General features: G+C 51.7%; 1 protein-coding gene across 2 annotated transcripts in view; it reads right to left on the bottom strand.

The window, feature by feature from the left end:
* TCF20 (transcription factor 20) overlaps positions 1-20,799 on the bottom strand; it is a 325,469-nt gene that overhangs the window by 76,138 nt on the left and 228,532 nt on the right. For both annotated transcript variants that reach the window (XR_014225560.1, XM_082265222.1), the window contains exon 4: positions 13,784-13,833. Coding sequence is in view for 1 of the 2 variants with exons in the window: in XM_082265222.1 (XP_082121348.1) it covers positions 13,784-13,833 (50 nt within the window). In the remaining variant the exon portion in view is untranslated. The remainder of the gene's footprint in view (positions 1-13,783; positions 13,834-20,799) is intronic.

Below are 20,799 nucleotides of genomic sequence, written 5' to 3'. Positions count from 1 at the left end.
GCTCAACAGGAGCAACAACCCAGGAAAGCAAATAACCAAGGGGGTAAACAACCCCAACAGTCAGGGACCCGCAACGAAACCAGGGTCCCCTATGGCACTGCCGCACAGAGAACTTTACGGCCAAAGGAGGCATCACCTGATGCCAGAACATCAATTTTGTAGAATTTGGAAAAGGTGTGCAGTGACGACCAAGTCGCAGCCTTGCGCATCTGGACCACCGAGGCCTGATGCCGGAAGGCTCAGGACGCACTCACCGATCTGGTAGAGTGCGCCTTGACAGGGAAGGGCGGTACCCGTTCCCTCAACGAAAAGGCCTGTATAATTGTCTGTCTGATCCATTTTGAAATGGTCGCCGCAGACGCAGCAATACCCATCCGAGGTCCCTCAGGAAGGACAAAGAGAGAATCCGACTTTCGAAAGGATTCGGTCGACGACAGGTAAACCCTGATCGCCCTGACAACATCCAAAGAATGTAAGGCAACCTCCTTAGGATAAAATGTATAGGGCTAGCGCTTAGGATTGTATCTGCTCCAATAATAGTAAAATTTATAAATATATAATAAGCTGCTGCTGGTAAATAGGGGGGGTGCCTTTAAAACAAATAAAATATAATAGTACCTGCGCTGCTTATCAACCAACTAGATATGTGTATAAACCAAATTAATCATGATATTGTGCTTAAAGTGCTAGTGCTAAACTATATCAAGTAAACTGTTATCCAAAATTATAAATAGTGAACAAAATATTAAATAGTGACAATCAATATGCATAAATAAATAAATGAGCCAAAATCTATACATAAACAAAGTTTTTGTGATAAAAATTCATATATTCTTCAGTAAGGATTAATGTAGTAGAAAATAAATCGCCTTAACACCATCCCACGGGCAGCCAAAAAAATGGCCGTGCTCTCTGCCCGTGTCCCTGGAAACCGGAAGTCGGATGTGGCCGGACGTGACGTAGTACGTAGTCGGACGGCTTGACGCGTTTCGCTCCGCCAATCAGAGCGTTATCAAAACGCCCGGCCACATCCGACTTCCAGGGACACGGGCAGAGAGCACAGCCATTTGTTTGGCGGCCCGTGGGATGGTGTTAAGGCGATTTATTTTCTACTACATTGTAAGTGTAACTTTTAACATGCGTAATTAATAAAGTCCTGACATACTGCACGATGATAGCATCTTTCTCATTTATGAATATTACCTGGTTGTTGTGAGCTGCAGTGTACCTTATAAGGTTGATTGTTTGGCGGTCCATCGAGGCTATCGCTACCAAAGAAAATCCTTAAAGCGGTTTATTAATTGGCTTCTGGTGAGTAGGGGACCAAGAGGGGAGCACCTACTCGTGAACAGAGAGCACCAGCACTTTTTTATGAGCACGCAGCACTTTGGATTTATGTTTGGCACAAAGACTGTCACTATTAGATCACTTGAACAACTGAAGAATAACGGAATTTTTGTAAAATCTTACCTGTAAAATTCCTTTCTCTGAGTCCTCCGACAGTCGCCGCCTCTTCATATTCGTCACATATGGGGTATTAGACTTTGCTCCGAAGGAGTAGCTAGGCAACAGAATATGTTAACATTAAAGCTTTTAACATATCCCACCCTCAAGGGGTGGTCCCCTCAGTCAATACCCTCCTACTTCCTGCAACCATATCTCAGTTTTAGTGGAATAGCAGTAGAGTATACAACCAAACCCCAAAAGAGGGGCGGGGGCGGCGACTGTCGGAGGACTCAGAGAAAGGAATTTTACAGGTAAGATTTTACAAAAATTCCGTTTTCTCTTACGTCCTCCGACAGTCGCCGCCTCTTCATATTCGTCACATATGGGGACGTCCCAAAGCAGTGCAAACATGAGGGGTGGGAAACGCAGTCTCCGCATCAAAGAAAGGAACCTTACCAAAGGAAGGAAACCAGCTGGGCAACAGAAAAAAACAAGTGCTCAACAGGAGCAACAACCCAGGAAAAGACAAAAAACCAGGGGATACAAAACTTATCCCAACAGCCAGAGGTCCCCAACAAGGGACCCTAGGGAACTGCCGCACTAAGAACCTTGCGGCCAAAGGAAGCATCCGCCGATGCCTGAACATCTACTTTGTAGAATCTTGTGAACGTGTGTACGGTCGACCAGGTCGCCGCCTTACACACCTGGGCAACATAAGCCCCATGACGACAGGCCCAAGACGTACTCAAAGATCTAGTAGAGTGCGCCTTCACAGGCACAGGGGGAACCTTCCCCTGCAAAGCATAGGCCTGTTCAATGGTCTGCATGATCCATTTTGCGATGGTAGAGGCCGAAGCCGCCATGCCCTTCCGAGGACCCTCTGGAAGAACAAACAAGGAGTCCGTCTTTCGAAAAGACTCAAGTCGATTTAAGGTAAACCCTTATCGCCCGAACAACATCCAGAGAATGCAATCTCACCTCCTTTGGATGTTTAGGCTTCGCGCACAGCGAAGGTAAGACAATATCCTCATTAAGATGGAATTCCGAAACCCGTTTCGGAAGAAAATAAGGATTAGGTCGCAAGACCACCTTATCCAAATGAACAACCAGGTACGGAGACTTGCAGGACAAAGGTGCCATCTCCGACTCTGCGAGCCGAAGTGATCGCCACCAAAAAGGCGACCTTTTTGGACAACATAGACAACGAGATCTCCCTGATCTGTTCAAAAGGAGCACGTTGCAACACAGACAGAACGAGATTCAAGTCCCAAGGGGGCAAAGGATCCCTCCTAGGAGGAACCAGATGCCGCACACCCTGAACAAAAGTGCCAACCAAGGAGTTGGAAGCCACGGGACGTTGAAACAGAACGGCCAGTGCAGACACCTGACCCTTTATCGTAGCCAGCGCCAAACGCTGATCAACACCCGTTTGAAGAAAAGACAGCACACGGGAAACCGAGTACGTGCGGGGTGAAAACCCCCTGGACTCACACCAGGCAAAATAGGCCTTCCAAGTACGGTAATAAACCTTCCCCGAGGAAGACTTCCTCGCGTTGATCAAAGTATGAACGACCTCTGGAGAGAGACCCCTCTCCTTCAGGACCTCGGTCTCAACAGCCAGGCCGTCAAAGCCAGCGACTGTAAAGCAGGATGGTATATCGGTCCTTGAGACAGTAGATCGTCTCGAAGAGGCAGACGCCACGGAGCGTCGGCCGCCAGATTCACGAGGTCTGCGTACCAGGACCGGCGAGGCCAGTCCGGGGCCACAAGAATCACCGTGCTGCATTCCGAGTGTAACCTGCGAAGGAACCTGGACAGCAACTGAATCGGTGGAAACGCGTACATCAGCCTGTACTGATGCCACGGGGCCACTAACGCGTCCGACGCGTCTGCCCGAGGGTCGCGCGTCCTTGCCACGAACCTTTTCACCTTGTTGTTGAGACGAGACGCGAACAGGTCCACATCTGGAAGACCCCACTTCGCGCACAACATCTGGAAGACAGCCGGGTGGAGAGACCATTCCCCCTGATCCAGGGTCTGGCGACTCAGATAGTCCGCCTGCCAATTCTCCACCCCCGGAATGTGAACCGCTGTTATCGCCGGGACATGAGTCTCGGCCCAAGACAGAATGTCGGTCACTTCTCGAGCCGCTTGGGCACTCCTGGTGCCCCCTTGGTGGTTGATGTAGGCCACCGCCGTGGCATTGTCCGTCTGCACCCGAACCGGGCAGCCCTGCAGCCGGTCCGTCCAGCGATGAAGACAGAGACTTATCGCACGCAATTCCAGAATGTTGATCGGAAGGGAAGACTCCCCCTCCGACCAAGTTCCCTGGGCAGATAGAACGCCCAGAACAACACCCCAGCCCGACAGGCTGGCATCCGTGGTGATCACCGTCCACGAGACAGGACGAAACGACTTGCCCCCGGACACCATCGGGGACTGGAGCCACCACAGAAGGTTTCTTCTGGTGCGATGACTCAACGAGATTTGAAGATCCAGAGATTGAGGTCGCCCGTCCCACCTGGACAGGATCTCCGCTTGGAGACCCCGCGTGTGAAACTGGGCGAAGGGAATCGCCTCGAAGGCCGAGACCATCAATCCCAGACATCTCATGCACGTCCGCAGAGACGAGTGCGGAACGTCCCTGAGGGACCTGACTTCCTCCTGAAGAGTTCTGAGTTTGTCTTCCGGCAGGAAGACCTTCGCCTGCACCGAGTCCAGAATCATTCCCAGGTAGGGAAGACGAACCGACGGACTCAGTGTCGACTTTGGAAAATTTATCGTCCAACCAAACTCTTGCAGAGTTTGCATCGTGATAGACAGATCCTTCTCCAGACCCTGGCTGGTCGCAGACCGAACCAGAATGTCGTCCAGATACCCCAGGACAGAAATGCCCTGGGCCCTCAATAATGCCAGAACCGGTGCAAGCACCTTGGTGAAGACCCGCGGAGCCGAGGCGAGACCAAGAGGCAACGCCACGAACTGGTAGTGATCCTCCGCAATGGCAAATCGAAGGAACCTCTGGTGACCCTCGAAAATGGGGATGTGAAGATACGCATCCTTCAAATCGATGGAGGCCATGAATTCCCCCGGAACCAGGGCAGCCACCACCGACCGCAGGGATTCCATGCGGAACTTGCGAACCCGCACAGAGCGGTTCAGAGCCTTCAAGTCCAGAATTGGACGAACCTTGCCCTCCTTTCTGGGCACGGTGAACAGATTGGAATAAAACCCCCGAAATCTGTCCCGATGAGGCACCGGAACCACCACTCCCTGAGCCCTCAGGTCCCGCACCGCCAGGTGCAGGTCCCGCAAACGCTCTGGAGACAGTTGAAGATTTGAGGGAAAAAATCCGCTCTCCGGCCGAGAGAGAAACTCGATCTTGTAACCAGATCGAACGATCTCCTGAACCCATCTGTCCCGCACACGGGCCAACCAGGGTTGAAGAAAACCGAGCAAGCGTCCCCCCACCCCAAAACTGGGTGAGGGCGCCCCTTCAGGCCGAACTGTTATGGGCTGCAGATCCGGATTGGCCGGACTTCTGTTTCCCAGACCAGGGCTTCTTCTGAGAGCCTTGACCTTTGAACGGCTTGCCCTTGTAGTGCGGCCGAAAGGCACGAAAGGACCCCTGAGGGGGCCGAAAATTAGCATGCTTCTTCCCAGAAGCCCCCTTAGCCTTGGGGAAATGGGGCAAGAGAGTGCTCTTACCCCCGGTGATCCCCTTAATCAACGCATCCAAGGACTCCCCAAAAAGGCGAGACCCATCATGAGGTAGATTGGCTAAGGTCTTACGCGAAGATTGGTCCACCGACCAACATTTTAACCAAACCAGGCGGCGAGACAACACCGCCACGCTGTGCACACGTGCAGCCAATGGAACCAGGTCCAGGTCCGCATCACACAGATACATGACACCCTGGTGGATTTGATCCACCATATCCAGGGTCGCCGGCGAGGCCGAGTCGGCCACTAGGACGCGCCTAAGCATCTGCGTCCAACTTGCGATCGCCTGGGCCGCCATGAGAGAAGCAAACACAGCTTTAAGCATAGAACCCGTAACAGAATAAGTATGACGGGCAAGAGACTCCAATCTCCTATCCGTGGCATCACGGAACACAGGGGAATCCTCTGCAGGAATCGCAGTGGCCTTGTTTAAAACCGCAATTGCGTGATCCACTGGGGGAGGCACACACCACCTTTCATCAGTGGAAGGCGAGAAAGGATAACGCAGCTTGAACCTACTTGGTACAGCAAAAGGTTTGCGCAGATTGCGCCATTGTTCCTTAACAGCGCGCTGAAAATCATCATTGCAGGGAAAAACCTGCGGTGTCCTGCGTTTTCTCTGCGTCCCATAGGCCGCCAAGGCAGCGGGGGGACACACTTCATCCTGCAAACGCAGTGTTTGCTTTATGGAAGCAATCAATTCATCCATGATTGCAAGCTCTTCAGGCGAGCCAGGGGGAGAATTATCAACCACCTCAACTTCAGCCCCCACTTCGGACCCCACTAGATCTAGGGAGGAGCGGGACCCCGATAAGGAGGCCCCCGCCATAACAACCCCATCACCTTCACCCTCAGAATCAGAGGAAAGAGCAATTCTGGGTCTTTTAGTAGATTGAGCAGCCACCAGCATCTGCACCTGAGCAGCAAGGCCAGCCACAATAGTGGCTAAATCCCCCCCTGGGGGGGAAACAGCGGTCCCCTGGCTTTCCACCAAGGCGGTAGGAAATTTGCCCTCCTGAGAATCCATTGCCCCTGTAATGCCAGACAATAAAGGGTTAACTGCCCCTTTAAGCAAGCGCGGCAAGCGCAGCCCACCGCACCACACTCAAGCACAATGAGACCCCCAGAGGGAATATGCAAACTGAACACAGGCAATGGATAGCAAGAACAGAAGGATAAAACCTGAGGAGACCCTCGCCGCTGCTGCCTCGATCGGTGTTCCTGGAAAGAGGAAGTGATGCTGCCAGGGCGCTCTATGAAAGCCTATGGAGGCTACAAGAAAATGGCCGCCATGCATGTAAAACGTGCGGCCGGAGCGAGTGTAGGCAAAATGGCGCCGTTTGGCGCTGAAACCGCCGCTCCACAGTGCAGTAATGCACACATGTCATCCATGTATAAGAACACATGTCAGATCGCCGCAGCGATCGCTGTATATGCCCAAACATGCCAAAAAAACATGCCCCACAGCACACAGCTTTTCACACTGACCAGGCTGACACACACAGTGTCACACAGCTCCCCCCCCCCCCCCTTGCAGCCCACAGCATGCAGCCGAGAGATAGGGAGACAAGCAGTGTGAATAGAGGCAGGTTACACAGTCCCAGACTGACACCCCCCCAGACAGACAGGTCCCCACATAGATACACTTACCTCTCAATGGCGTGTGGGACCCGCACAGGCGAACAAGCCGCTGCACATGAGGCAGGGAGAGTCGCAATTCAAGAAGCACAAAATGGGGGTTAAGAAACCGCACGGCGTCCAGTGAGGTAGCCACCTCACCAATCATCCCTGCACCGAACAGGGATGGGTCGTTCACTGTGCCAGGAGCGTTACCTGGCTGAACGCTCGATGGCAGGCTGGGAAGCCACTGACCCACGACCTGCGACCAGGGGGATCAGCCCGAGACCCAGCCCGCATGATCCTCTTCATCAGAAGAACTAACGCTGACAAAAATAACAGCTAAGTAAAAGGTAGAGAGAAAACTCAAACAAAATTTCAAAAAGAAGAAAGAGTCTGGGGCAGAAAGCCCCAGCACAGGAAAAGCCAGCCACTCCTGACAAGCTAGACATTAAAACTGAGATATGGTTGCAGGAAGTAGGAGGGTATTGACTGAGGGGACCACCCCTTGAGGGTGGGATATGTTAAAAGCTTTAATGTTAACATATTCTGTTGCCTAGCTACTCCTTCGGAGCAAAGTCTAATACCCCATATGTGACGAATATGAAGAGGCGGCGACTGTCGGAGGACGTAAGAGAAATATGAATTTTTATCACAAAAACTTTATGTATAGATTTTGGCTCATTTATTTATTTATGCATATTGATTGTCACTATTTAATATTTTGTTCACTATTTATAATTTTGGATAACAGTTTACTTGATATAGTTTAGCACTAGCACTTTAAACACAATATTGTGATTAATTTGGTTTATACACATATCTAGTTGGTTGATAAGCAGCGCAGGTACTATTATATTTTAACCTCCTTAGGATGCTTAGAATTTGCGCAAAGCGAAGGTAAAACAATGTCCTCATTAAGGTGAAAATCCGAAACCACCTTTGGGAAAAAGGACGGTTAGGTCGGAAGACCACCTTATCCCTATGAACCACCAGGTAAGGGGAGCGGCAAGACAACGCCGCCAACTCCGACACTCTGCGAGCCGAAGTGATTGCCCCCAGAAAGACAACCTTTTTAGACAGCAGAGGTAACGAAATTTCCCTGATGTTTTCAAACGGGGAACGTTGTAACACGGACAGAACCAAGTTCAAATACCATGGAGGTAAGGGCTCCCTTCTAGGAGGGGCCAAGTGACGCACACCTTGAATGAAGGTGCGAATCAAAGAATTAGACGCCACTGGGAGCTGGAAAAGAACAGCCAGTGCAGATACCTGGCCCTTAATCGTAGCCAACGCAAGGCGCTGGTCCACACCAGACTGGAGAAAAGCCAACACTCTCGCCACCGAGTATGAACGAGGAAAGAAGCCCCTAGACTCACACCAGGCAAAATAAGCTTTCCATGTATGGTAATAAATCTTACCAGACAAGGCTTTTCTAGCCTTGATTAAGGTAGGAATGACCTCCGAGGAGAGACCCCTGTCTCTCAGGACCTGGCTTTCAACAGCCATGCCGTTAAAGCCAGCGACTGTAAAGCAGGATGGAAGATCGGTCCCTGAGACAACAGATCTTCTCGCATTGGCAGCCGCCATGGAGGCTCGACGGCCAGGTGAACGATGTCCGCGTACCAGGACCGGTGTGGCCAGTCCGGCGCCACCAGAATCACCAGTGTTTGTTCCGAGGCCAACCTGCGAAGGAACCTGGACAACAACTGAATTGGAGGAAAGGCATATATCAGATGGTACTGATGCCAAGGCAACACCAGCGCATCCGAGGCGTCTGCCAGAGGATCGCGCGTTCTGGCCACAAACCTTTCCACCTTGTGGTTTAGCCGTGACACGAACAGATCCACATTCGGGGATCCCCACTTCGCACACAGCATTTGAAATACCTCCGGGTGCAGGGACCATTCCCCCTGGTCCAGGGTCTGGCGGCTCAAATAATTGGCCTGCCAATTCTCTACACCCGGAATGTGAACTGCCGATATCGCCGGGACATGAGTCTCGGCCCAAGACAGAATACTGGTCACTTCCTGGGCTGCCCGGGCACTACTGTTGCCCCCTTGGTGGTTGATGTACGCCACCGCAGTGGCATTGTCCGCACCCGTACAGGACGGCCCTGAAGACGATCTGATCAGTGGAGCAGGCACAGCTTGATCGCTCTCAATTACAATATGTTTATCGGAAGGGAGGATTCCTCCTCCGACAAAGTGCCCTGGGCAGACCGGTTGCCCAGGACCCCACCCAGCCCGACAGGCTGGCATCTGTGGTAATCACCGTCCACAATAATGGCCGGAAGGATTTTCCTTCCGACACAGCCGGGGACTGAAGCCACCACAAGAGATCCATTCTGGTTTGGCGACTCACAGACACTCTCAGGTCCAAGGACTGAGGCAGTCTGTCCCACCTGGCCAGGAACTACGCTTGGAGAGAACGCGTGTTAAACTGTGCAAATGGTATCGCCTCGAAGGCTGACACCATCAACCCCAGGGACCACATACAGGTCCTGAGTGACGAGGATTTGTTGTCCCTGAGGGACCTGACCTCGGACTGCAGGGTCCGGAGCTTGTCCTCCGCTAAGAACACCTTTGCTTGAGCAGAGTCCAGAACCATTCCCAAATATGGGAGACGAACCGATGGAGACAAGGTCGACTTCTGAACATTGATGATCCATCCGAACTCCTGGAGTGTCTGGACCGTAGTGGACAGATCGCGCAACAGGCTCTGACTGGTACTCGATCTTAACAGGAGATCTTCCAGATATCCCAAGACCGCAATGCCCTGTGCCCGCAACAGGCCCAGAACAGGCGCCAACACTTTGGTAAAGACCCTTGGAGCCGAAGCGAGACCAAAAGCTAACGCCACAAACTGATAATAATCCTCCGCGATAGCGAAGCGGAGGTACCTCTGATGACCCTCGAAAATGGGGATGTGTAGATCCTTCAGATCGATAGAGGCCAGGAATTCTCCTGGGCTCAGGGAGGCCACCACCGAGCGGAGCGATTCCGTGCAGAATTTTCGAACGTGCACAAAGCGGTTCAGAGCTTTTAAGTCCAGAATCGGACGCACCTTGCCCTCCTTTCTGGGCACAGTGAACAGATTTGAGTAAAACCCCCGAAATCTGTCCCAATGAGGCACCGGGACGATTACCCCCTGGGCGAGTAAATCCTGCACCGCCCGATGAAGATCTTGCAACCGATCTGGGGTCAAGTGAAGATTGGAGGGAAAGAATCCCTCTGCCGGTCGCGAAAGGAATTCGATCTTGTACCCTGATCGAATGATTTCCTGAACCCACCTGTCCGAAACCACGCAAACGTCCCCCCACCCCTGAAATGGGTGAGGGCGCCCCTTCAGGCAGAGGTGGACTGAGCCACCGCACCAGCGTGGCCGGACTTTGGTTTGCCGGCCCAGGGCTTTCTCTGGCCACCCTGGCCCTTGAAGGGTTTTCCCTTGGTGTGCGCCTTGAAGGCACGAAAGGACCCCTAATTTGGTTTAAAGGCGAGACCCCGCTTGCCGTGGAAAAACTTGCCCTTAGGATTCTGGGGCAGCAGAGTGCTCTAGCCCCCAGTGACTCCTTTAAACAATTCATCCAGGGAGTCTCCAAAAAGGCGAGACCCCGCATAGGGAATGTCAGCCACCGTCTTTCTGGATTTCTGGTCAGCCGACCAGCTTTTCAACCAGATCAGTCGACGGTTAAGCACCGCGACACTAGACAGGCGAGGAGCTAATGGGGCCTCATTTAAGGCCGCATCGCACAGATACATGACCCCTTGGAAAACCTGGTCCACCATCTCCAAGGTAGTAGGGGGGGGCAGAATCTGCCACAAGGGCGCGTCTTATCACCTTGGTCCAATCCGCCACAGCCTGAGCCACCATGACCGAGGCAAAAATAGGTTTTAGCATGGAACCTGCCACCATGCAAGAATGGCGGGCAAGCGATTCCAGCCTCCTATCCGTAGGATCCCTAAATACCGGAGAATCTTCGGTGGGAACCAGAGTAGCCTGGTTCAATCTGGCCACAGTGTGATCCACTTGAGGAGCCACACACAAGCGCGAAACCGTAGGAGACGCAAAAGGGTAAAGAAGTTGGAACCTTTTTGGCACCGTGAAGGTGTTTTAAACTGCACCACTTCTCATTCAATGTGTGATGAAACTCCGCGGGGCAAGGAAAAACCTGCGCCGTCTTGCGGGTCCTGTGTGTACCAAAAGAGGACACAATGCCCAGAGGATTGGGCTCATCTTCTAAATGTAGTGTTTCTTTCACGCCAAGAATCAACGCATCCATAGCCGCGCGTTCCTTGGGTGTCGCAGGGGGGAATCATCCACCCTTGCAACCTCCGCCTCCCCCTCAGACTGAGAAGATCGAGACCCTTCAAGGGGTACGCTACCTACAGCAACCATGTCACATTCAGAATCAGAAGAAAAGAAAACCTAGGCCTTTTTATAGCAGCACCTTCAGTCATCAGCACATCCATTTTGGACACCAAAGTCGCCACTACAGCAGACAAAGTAGTCAGGGCAGAGGAACCGGAATCCCCCACCAAGGCTGGAGGAAATTTTCTGTCCTGGGACATTGCAAAAAAAGTTTTTTGGTAAGGTACTGGCCCTTTAAGCGCGCCGCGGACCCCCGCAGCACACCGCTACAATGACTGTGGAACACAGACGCCCCGCAGGGACAAACTGAAAGCCAGGAAGATTGTACAAAAGAGGACAAAAGGACAGCAGAGCAGAGCCCCACAAGTGAGTTACCACCGCAGTCGGTCGCTCCTGAGTGAAAGAAGGAAGTGATGTCACCGCCAGAGACTGAACTGAGGCTGCAGGCTAAGGAAAAATGGTTGCCTATAGAAATTAATGGGAGGCTTCGGTAAAATGGCCGCCGACATGTGCTCAGAACGATCGTTTGCCACACACAAGACGGCGCCGAAATACACTACATACTAAGCTGTATAAGCGCCCATAGTGAAGCCCGACATGCTTCTCAACTAAAAGGGCAGACCGGCGGTTTTTAACCCCGCAGCGGTCGCCGCACGTGTCTGTACCTCCAAGCACTCTAAAGTAACACAGGAGAGGGACCCCCAAAAATCCACACAGCGCTGGCTGTGAGAGAAAAAACCCCCGCAGGGACCCGGCATCAGGGAGCCCAAAACGCACAGACATAAGGGGACACCACAGACACACAGGACTGCCAGCCCCAGACAGAGGCCCCACACAGAGTGTACTTACCTGTACTCGATGGCGTGGGGTGCCTCATATCAAAACGGGAAACCGCCCGCCCTCAGATGGCAGGGGAGTGCCGTCAGCCAAAAAGCGCAGGACACCAGTAGTGCACGGACGAACCGTGGATGTGTCCAGCGAGGTAGACACCTCACAGGCTGCATCTCTGAGGACAGGGATGGGTCGTTTTGCAAGGCCAGGGCTAACACATAGCCTGCTAAACGCTCGATGGCGAGCTTGGATTCCATCTGACCCTCTGTCCCGGAGAACCAGGACGACCAGTCCGACTCCCATCTCCGCAAACGCCGTCTTCATCCGAAGATCCGACTAACTAACGCTGACAAAATAAAACAGCTAGTAATGCAAAGAAAAAATGACATTTGCAGAAAATAAAATCATAAAATAGTAGAAGGCTGAGACTGTAGCCCCAGCACAGGGAAGTCTATCTACTCCTTAACTAGGCAGAAGACAAACTGAGCTGGGATGGCTGATTGCAGGGGGGTATTTGGACCAGTGGGACAGCCCCCATGGGTGTGTCTATGTAAATGCTTTGTTTCTAACAAGTCTTATGCCTAGCTACTCCTGTGGAGAGGAAGTCAATACCCATTGGTGAAGACTGTATGAGTGGGCGGCGACTGTCGGAGGACGTAAGAGAAAGAAGGATTGAAAGGGGTAGAGAACCTGTCTCATTAAAAGTACTCCTCCCAGGGAACCCAAATATGTTGCTTAGAAAATTGCCCTACTCAGTGCTCCTCTCGCAAGCTTTCATTGCCAGCCTGTGATCATCAAAGCCTGGAGCTGGAATAGGGTTATCACTCTGTCTAGTATGACAACATACACAGAGCAAGGTTCAGCAGTGGATACAATAAACCTGTTAAGGTCAGCACAGTCCTAAAAAAGTCATGGCTTCTGCAGTGAAATACCGTATTTTGTGGTCAGGAAAGACCATGCAAATCGCTGGCTGCTGGGATTTATAATCAATGAATATAGTTTGCTCTGGCACCATAAGCATCTGCTTGACAAAATATTCTTCGGCTAAAAGTACAAATTCACGTAGCTGGAGAAAGATATTAAATTTTTTAAGGAATTGGCTTGTGCTGCAGCCACTAGATGGAGCTGTGCCCTTTCTGCTTTGGATAGAATCCAACCTACTGAACGCATACATAGAGAATAATGATCTGCGTCCCGAGAGAATGCAGGGAGAAATCATAATTTTTTATTGTGCCATCAAACTTTGTGGCATGTCATTCAATATTTCTTAAATTCATACATTATATGCAAAAATTAATTAAAGCGATACTCTCTTTTTTTAGTTAAAAATAAACAAACATGTTATACTTACCTGCTCTGTAATGGTTTTGCACAGAGCAGCCCAGATCCTCTTCCTCTCGGGTCCCTCTTCGCTGCTCCTGGCCCCTCCCTCCTGTTGAGTGCCCCCACAGCAAGCAGCTTGCTATGGGGGCACCGAGCCAAGCCACAGCTCTGGGTGTCCACGCAGACACAAAGCGGTGACCTGCTCCATTTCTCTTCTCATTGGCTGACTTTGATTGACAGCAGCGGGAGCCAATGGCGCTGCTGTCTCAGACGATGAGGAGTGGAGTCCCGGGCAGCCGAGACACTGCACATCGCTGAATCTAGATGGGCTCAGGTAAGTATTAGGGGGTTTAGGGGGGTTGCAGCACACAGGTTTTTTTTTATCTGAACGCATAGAATGCATTCAGATTTAAAAAAAAAAAAAACCTTCCGACTATACAATCACTTTAAAGCAAAAGGGTTAATGACTTACCTTGTGCTTGGGGCAACGTACAGAAAAGTTCTCTTCACTTAGTAAACATTCTGCAAGAAAAAATAAAATAAAATCAAATTCTGCATCAGTCTAAAAAAACCTGTATTTGTTCAAATACATAAAACATGTTATATTACTTTTTACTAACAAAAATTGGATTTTTTACTTACCGTAAAATCCATTTCTCTGATGTTCATTGACAAACACAGCTCCTGATATTCATAACCACTGGGTTATACTGCCCCCCAATTCCCCCCCCAAGTCAAAAATCCCATTTTCTCTTTCGTTCATTGACAGACACAGCTCCTGATATTCCTAACCATTAGGACGTCCCAAAGCAGTGTTAAACACGAGGGGTGGGAACAACAAAAACATTTCCAAGGCTAAACATTAGCCAACCAGGCAACAGGAGCTCACCCAAACAACTGGAGCCCACCTGAAAAAACAACACACCCTCAAAGAGGATCAGGTCCTCATACAACAAAACCTTGCAAAACCTTGCGGCAAAAAACTGAATTTTTGTAAAATCTTACCGTAAATCTTACCGTAAAATTCCTTTCTCTGAGTCCTCCGACAGTCGCCGCCCACTCACAGTCTTCACCAATGGGTATTGACCTTTGCTCCGCAGGAGTAGCTAGGCACAAGATTTGTTAGTAACAAAGGCTTTTAGCATAGACACACCCCTAGGGGCTGTCCCACTAGTCAATACCTCCCTGCACCAGCATTCCCAACTCAGTTTGGTAGCATAGCAGTAAGAGTACACAAAAACCCTAAAAGAGGGGCGGGGGGCGGCGACTGTCGGAGGACTCAGAGAAAGGAATTTTACGGTAAGATTTTACAAAAATTCAGTTTTCTCTTACGTCCTCCGACAGTCGCCGCCCACTCACACAGTCTTCACCAATGGGATGTCCCAAAGCAGTGTAGACATGAGGGGTGGGAGACGCAGCCGCAGAAAGAGCAACGCAGTACCCACATCAGAGAAAGGAACCTTACACACAAAGAGAACCAGCTGGGCAACAGGAACGTGCTCAACAGGAGCAACAACCCAGGAAAACAAGTAACCCAGGGGCAAAACACCCCAACAGCCAAAGACCCAAAAACAAGGGTCCCTATGGTACTGCCGCACTGAGAACTTTACGGCCAAAGGAGGCATCGGCCAATGCCTGAACATCCACCTTATAAAACTTGGAGAAGGTGTGCACGGACGACCAAGTCGCCGCCTTACACACCTGGGCCACTGAAGCCTGATGCCGGAAGGCCCAAGACGCACTCAAAGACCTGGTAGAGTGCGCCTTCACAGGGAAGGGCGGAACCCTTTCCTTCAAGGCATAGGCCTGCACAATGGTTTGTCTGATCCATTTGGCGATGGTCGCAGCCGACGCTGCCATACCCTTCCGAGGTCCCTCAGGAAGGACAAAGAGGGAATCCGACTTGCGAAAAGATTTAGTGGACGACAGGTAAACCCTGACCGCCCGGACAACATCCAAGGAATGCAAGGCAACTTCCTTAGGATGTTTGGGCTTCGCACAGAGCGAAGGCAAGACAATGTCTTCATTAAGGTGAAAATCAGAGATCACTTTTGGAAGAAAGGACGGGTTAGGTCGCAAGACCACCTTATCCTTGTGAAGCACCAAATAGGGAGAGCGGCAGGATAACGCCGCCAGCTCCGACACTCTGCGAGCCGAAGTGATCGCCACCAAAAAGGCAACCTTTTTGGACAGCAGAGGTAACGAGATCTCCCTGATCTTTTTAAAGGGAGCACGCTGCAACACGGACAGAACCAAGTTCAAGTCCCACGGAGGCAAGGGTTCCCTCCGAGGAGGGGCCAAATGACGCACCCCTTGAACAAAGGTGCGAATTAAGGAATTAGACGCCACAGGGTGCTGAAAAAGAACAGCCGGTGCAGAAATCTGGCCTTTTATTGTGGCCAGCGCCAAACGCTGATCCACCCCAGTTTGGAGGAAAGCCAGCACTCTCGACACCGAGTATGAGCGAGGGGAAAACCCCCTGGACTCACACCAGGCAAAGTACGCTTTCCAAGTACGGTAATAAATCTTCCCCGATGAGGCTTTTCTAGCCTTGATCAAAGTAGGAAGACCTCAGCCAGGCCGTTAAAGCCAGCGACTGTAAAGCAAGATGGAATATCGGCCCTTGAGACAGAAGGTCTTCCCGTATCGGCAGGCGCCATGAAGGCTCGACTGCCAGATGAACGAGGTCTGCGTACCAAGACCGGCGAGGCCAGTCCGGTGCCACCAGAATCACCGTGTGCAGTTCCGAGGCCAACCTGCGAAGGAGCCTGGACAGCAGCTGAATTGGAGGAAAGGCATACATCAGACGATACTGATGCCGAGGCGTCCGCCCCAGGATCGCGCATCCTTGCCACGAACCTTTCCACCTTGTTGTTTAGACGAGACGCGAACATGTCCACATCTGGTGAACCCCACCTCGCGCACAACATCTGGAAGACATCCGGGTGTAAGGACCATTCCCCCTGGTCCAGGGTCTGACGGCTCAGATAATCTGCCTGCCAGTTTTCCACTCCCGGTATGTGTACTGCCGTTATCGCCGGAACGCGAGTCTCGGCCCAAGACAGAATGTCGGTCACTTACCGGGCCGCTCGGGCACTCCTGGTGCCCCCTTGGTGGTTGATGTAGGCCACTGCGGTGGCATTGTCTGTCTGAACCCGAACCGGACGGCCCTGAAGTCTTACCGACCACCGGAGAAGGCAAAGCTTTATCGCCCTCAATTCCAGGATGTTGATCGGAAGGGAGGATTCCTCCTCCGACCAAGTTCCCTGGGTAGACAGGTTGCCCAGAACACCACCGCAGCCAGACAGACTGGCATCCGTGGTGACCACCGTCCAGTGCAATGGACGAAAAGACTTGCCCCCCCGACACCGCCGGGGACTGGAGCCCCCACAGAAGGTCCCTTCTGGTGCGGCGGCTCAGTGAGATCCACAGATCCAGAGACTGAGGTCGCCCGTCCCACTTGGTGAGAATCTCCGCTTGGAGACACCGCGTGTGAAACTGAGCAAAGGGGATCGCCTCGAAAGCCGAGACCATTAACCCCAGGCACCTCATACAGGTCCTGAGTGACGAGGATCTGTTGTCCCTGAGGGACCTGACTTCGTCCTGAAGCGTCCGGAGCTTGTCCTCCGGCAGGAAGATCTTTGCCTGAGCAGAGTCCAGAACCATCCCCAGGTAGGGAAGGCGATCCGAAGGAGACAGCGTCGACTTCGGAACATTGATGGTCCAACCGAACTCCTGAAGTGTCTGGACCGTAGTGGACAAGTCGCTCAGTAGGTTCTGACTGGCACTCGATCTTAACAGGAGATTGTCCAGATATCCCAAGACCGCAATGCCCTGGGCTCGCAACAGGGCCAGAACAGGCCCAGAACCTTGGTGAAAACCCGCGGAGCCGAAGCGAGACCGAAAGGTAACGCCACGAACTGGTAATGGTCCTCCGCAATGGCGAACCAAAGGTACCTCTGGTGGCCTTCGAAAATGGGGATTTGTAGGTATGCATCCTTCAAGTCGATGGAGGCCATGAATTCCCCCAGGCTCAGGGCAGCCACCACTGAGCGCAGGGATTCCATGCAAAACTTCCGAACACGCACAAAGCGGTTCAGAGCTTTCAAGTCCAGGATCGGACGTACCTTGCCCTCCTTTCTGGGCACAGTGAACAGATTGGAGTAAAACCCCCGAAATCTGTCCCGATGAGGCACCGGAACCACCACCCCCTGGGCCCGCACCGATAGGTGCAGATCCCGCAAACGCTCCGGAGGCAGTTGAAGATTCGAGGGAAAAAATCTGCCCGCCGGCCGAGAAAGGAATTCGAGTAGAGTGCACCTTGACAGGGAAAGGAAGAACCTGGCCCCTGATGGAATTAGGCCTGAACCACTGTCTGTCTAATCCATCTGGAAATGGTTGTAGAGGAAGCGGACAAACCTTTTTGAGGTCCATCTGTGAACACAAGAGAGAGTCTGACTTCCTAAAAGACTCCGTAGCTGCCAGGTACACCAAAATTGCCTGGACCGCATCCAAGGCATGCAAGGCAATTTTCTTTGGATGTTTAGGCCTGGGACACAGAAGGCAACATAATATCTTCATTCAAATGAAAATCAGAGACAACCTTGGGAAGGAACAACAGACAGGGGCGAAGAACTACCTTATCCCTGTAAATCACCATGTAAGGTGAACAACAAGATAACGCCGCCAGTTCTGACACCCTGCGCGCAGAGGTGATAGCCACTAACAAGGCCACCGTCTGGGATAGCCTAAGCAGTGGAATTTCCATATTATTTTCAAAGGGAGGCTTCTGTAGAGCTGAAAGCACCAACTTAGGATCCCAAAGTGGCAAAGGAGCCTGCACTAGAGGAACCAAATGTCGGACACCATGAAGAAAGGTATGCCCCAGTGAGCGTGTGGCCAAAGGTTGTTGGAAGAAGACTGCCAAAGCCGACACCTGGCCCTTGATGGTACTCAAGGCAAATTTCTGTTCAACCCCCCCGTTAAAGGAAGGTCAAGATCCGATCCACCGAGAAGGAGTGAGGAAGAACCCCAAGAGACTCGCACGCAATGTACGTCTTCCACGTACGATTGTAGATCTTCCTAGAGGTAGATTTCCTAGCTTTCAACAGTGTAAAAATCACTGACTCAGATAAACCCCTATTCTTCAGCACCCGGTGTTCAACAGCCAAGCCGTCAAAGCCAGCGACTGTAAAGCAGGATGGAAGATTGGTCCTTGGGACAGCAGATCCTCCCTAAGAGGAAGCTGGCAAGGAAGCCACCACCGTGCAAATAGACTACATTCTGAACTTCTGTACCCGCACAAAGCAGTTCAGGGCCTTGAGATCCAAAATTGGACGCACCTTGCCTTCTTGCTTCTGAACAGGTTTGAATAAAATCCCCTGAAAACATTCCGGAGTTGGAACTGGAACAATTATCCCTTGAAGCAACAGGTCCAGCACCGCCCCGAAAAAGGGCTTGCAAGCGGTCCTGGGACAGGCGCACATTGGAAAGAAAGAACCTCTCTGGAGGGCAAGAACGAAATTCGATCTTGTAGCCGAACCGTATAACTTTGTGGACCCACTTGTCTACCAAGGAGGTTCATGGGTCCAGAAACAAGCAAAGACATCCACCCACCCCAGGCACAGGTGAGGGCACACCTTCATGCAGGAGATTCTCTGCGGGTCTGGAGAAATCCGCTGTGACGGATCCCCCTGTTCCTGGATTGTAAACCCCTTCGTGTCATTTTCCTATGAGTTTGGGACATTGCCTTTTATTTCATTTTATGTTCCCTTTATTCATCTTCTGAACAGCTGAAGATGGCATGACTCAGGGCATTGACCTAATGTAATGCTACAGGCCTTCTCCCCCCATCCCCCCCCCTCCTTGTGTGGATTCATGACACAGACAATGGTCTGGGCTGGAGACATCTCTCCGCAGGGGGTGTGTATTAAGACTGCCTGTTTCAATGTACAAATGTTCAGTTCCCATTGGCTGGTCCTTGTCCCCTTCCCCCCCGTGGCAAGTCTAAGGGGAGTTTCCCTGTGTGTAAAACTGTATGTCTTGGAATTTAATAAACGTTTTAAGCTCTGCATGGTTAACCCTCAACACCTGTGTGGATTGTCTCGTGATTGAGGGGTTAAGCGCTGGATATGGCTTCTACGCAGGCTGTGGGTGCGTTTGGAGAACAGGAGACACAGGTCCGGCGGATGTGCCCACCTGGGGTACTAAGATCTGTTACACCCGCTTTGTATTTGCCAGACCAAGGTCGCTTGGATCCTCCCGAAGAGGCTTTAAAAGGCTTTGAACCCTTGTCAGCCAATCCTGAGGAACAAAAAACTCCCTGTGAGTCGAGAAACGGGCCACGTCTGCGACTAGGTTCCTTGCCCTTACTAGCCGGCGGAAGGAAGGTGCTCTTCCCCGCTGTGAGACTCTTTATGTCATCATCCAGGGTAGCTCCAAACAGACGATCTCCTTGAAACAGAAGATCAGTTAAGGCTTTTTTTAGAGGTCTGGTCTGCAGACCAACATTTGAGCCACAAAACACGCCTAAGGACCACTGCCGAAACAGACAGTCTAGAAATCAGGGGAGCTGCATCCAAAGAAGCATCACAGATAAACTGCAGCCCCTGTACCAACTGGTCCGACAGCTCCACAGATCCAGGGGAGAGCTGCTGACCCTCCAGGTCATGGCGTAAAAGCTTAGCCCACTCAGAGTTTGTGACACCAGAACAATGGTGAAGACCAGCCGGAGTGCCGAGCCAGTCACCGTGAACATACTGTGGGTCACAGCCTCCGCCTTTGTCAGCAGGATCCTCAAAAGCCCGCGATTCTTCTACTGGAATTATGGTTGCCTTACGCAACCTGGAAACTGGGGGATCCACCACTGGTGGAACAGTCAACTTCTTGAGGAACTCTTCAAAGGGGTACTCCATTGCGAATCGCTTAGGAAACACAAAGGGATGTTTTGGACCTTCCCACTCTTTTGCTAAAAATCTGTCAAAATAGGAAGGAAACAAACACCTTTGCGGCACTAGACGACTTGTGAGTGCCAAAGGGAACCGATGCCTCTGCCGCAGCTTCAGCTGCGTCCTCCATTTTTAAAGTCTCACGCACAGACACAACCAGTGCGTCCACCAGCGCATTTTTGTTTGTGGCTACAGAAGTGGAAGAATCATCCTCACTATCCTAGAACTCAGGGCGCAAGGCCGCAGACCCCTCAGGGCTGGCCCCGTCCGCGGCGGCCAGAACAGATTAAGAATCTGAGGAGACAGATGAGGCAGGGGAAGGCGGGGGGCGCTTTTTACTAACCCACCACCCCCAAAAGCCACCTCCACTCGGGACACAAAGGACTTCAGGAATGCCGTAAGTACATCAATGGATGGTAGGGACCTGAAGGGCCCCACAGGCTCTGAGAGGGTTTCAGGTGGGGAAATGTGCTCCAAGGACTCCATGAGGATCAGGGTACCCCAAAAAAGTGCAAAAAGACACTGCCAAGGGACACCCCCA

This window comes from Pelophylax lessonae, assembly GCF_965119305.1.
Source record: "Pelophylax lessonae genome assembly, chromosome: 8".
Lineage (NCBI taxonomy): Eukaryota > Metazoa > Chordata > Amphibia > Anura > Ranidae > Pelophylax > Pelophylax lessonae.
The sequence above is the reverse complement of the archived record's forward strand: the minus strand, read 5'-3'. Positions and strand labels throughout refer to the sequence as shown.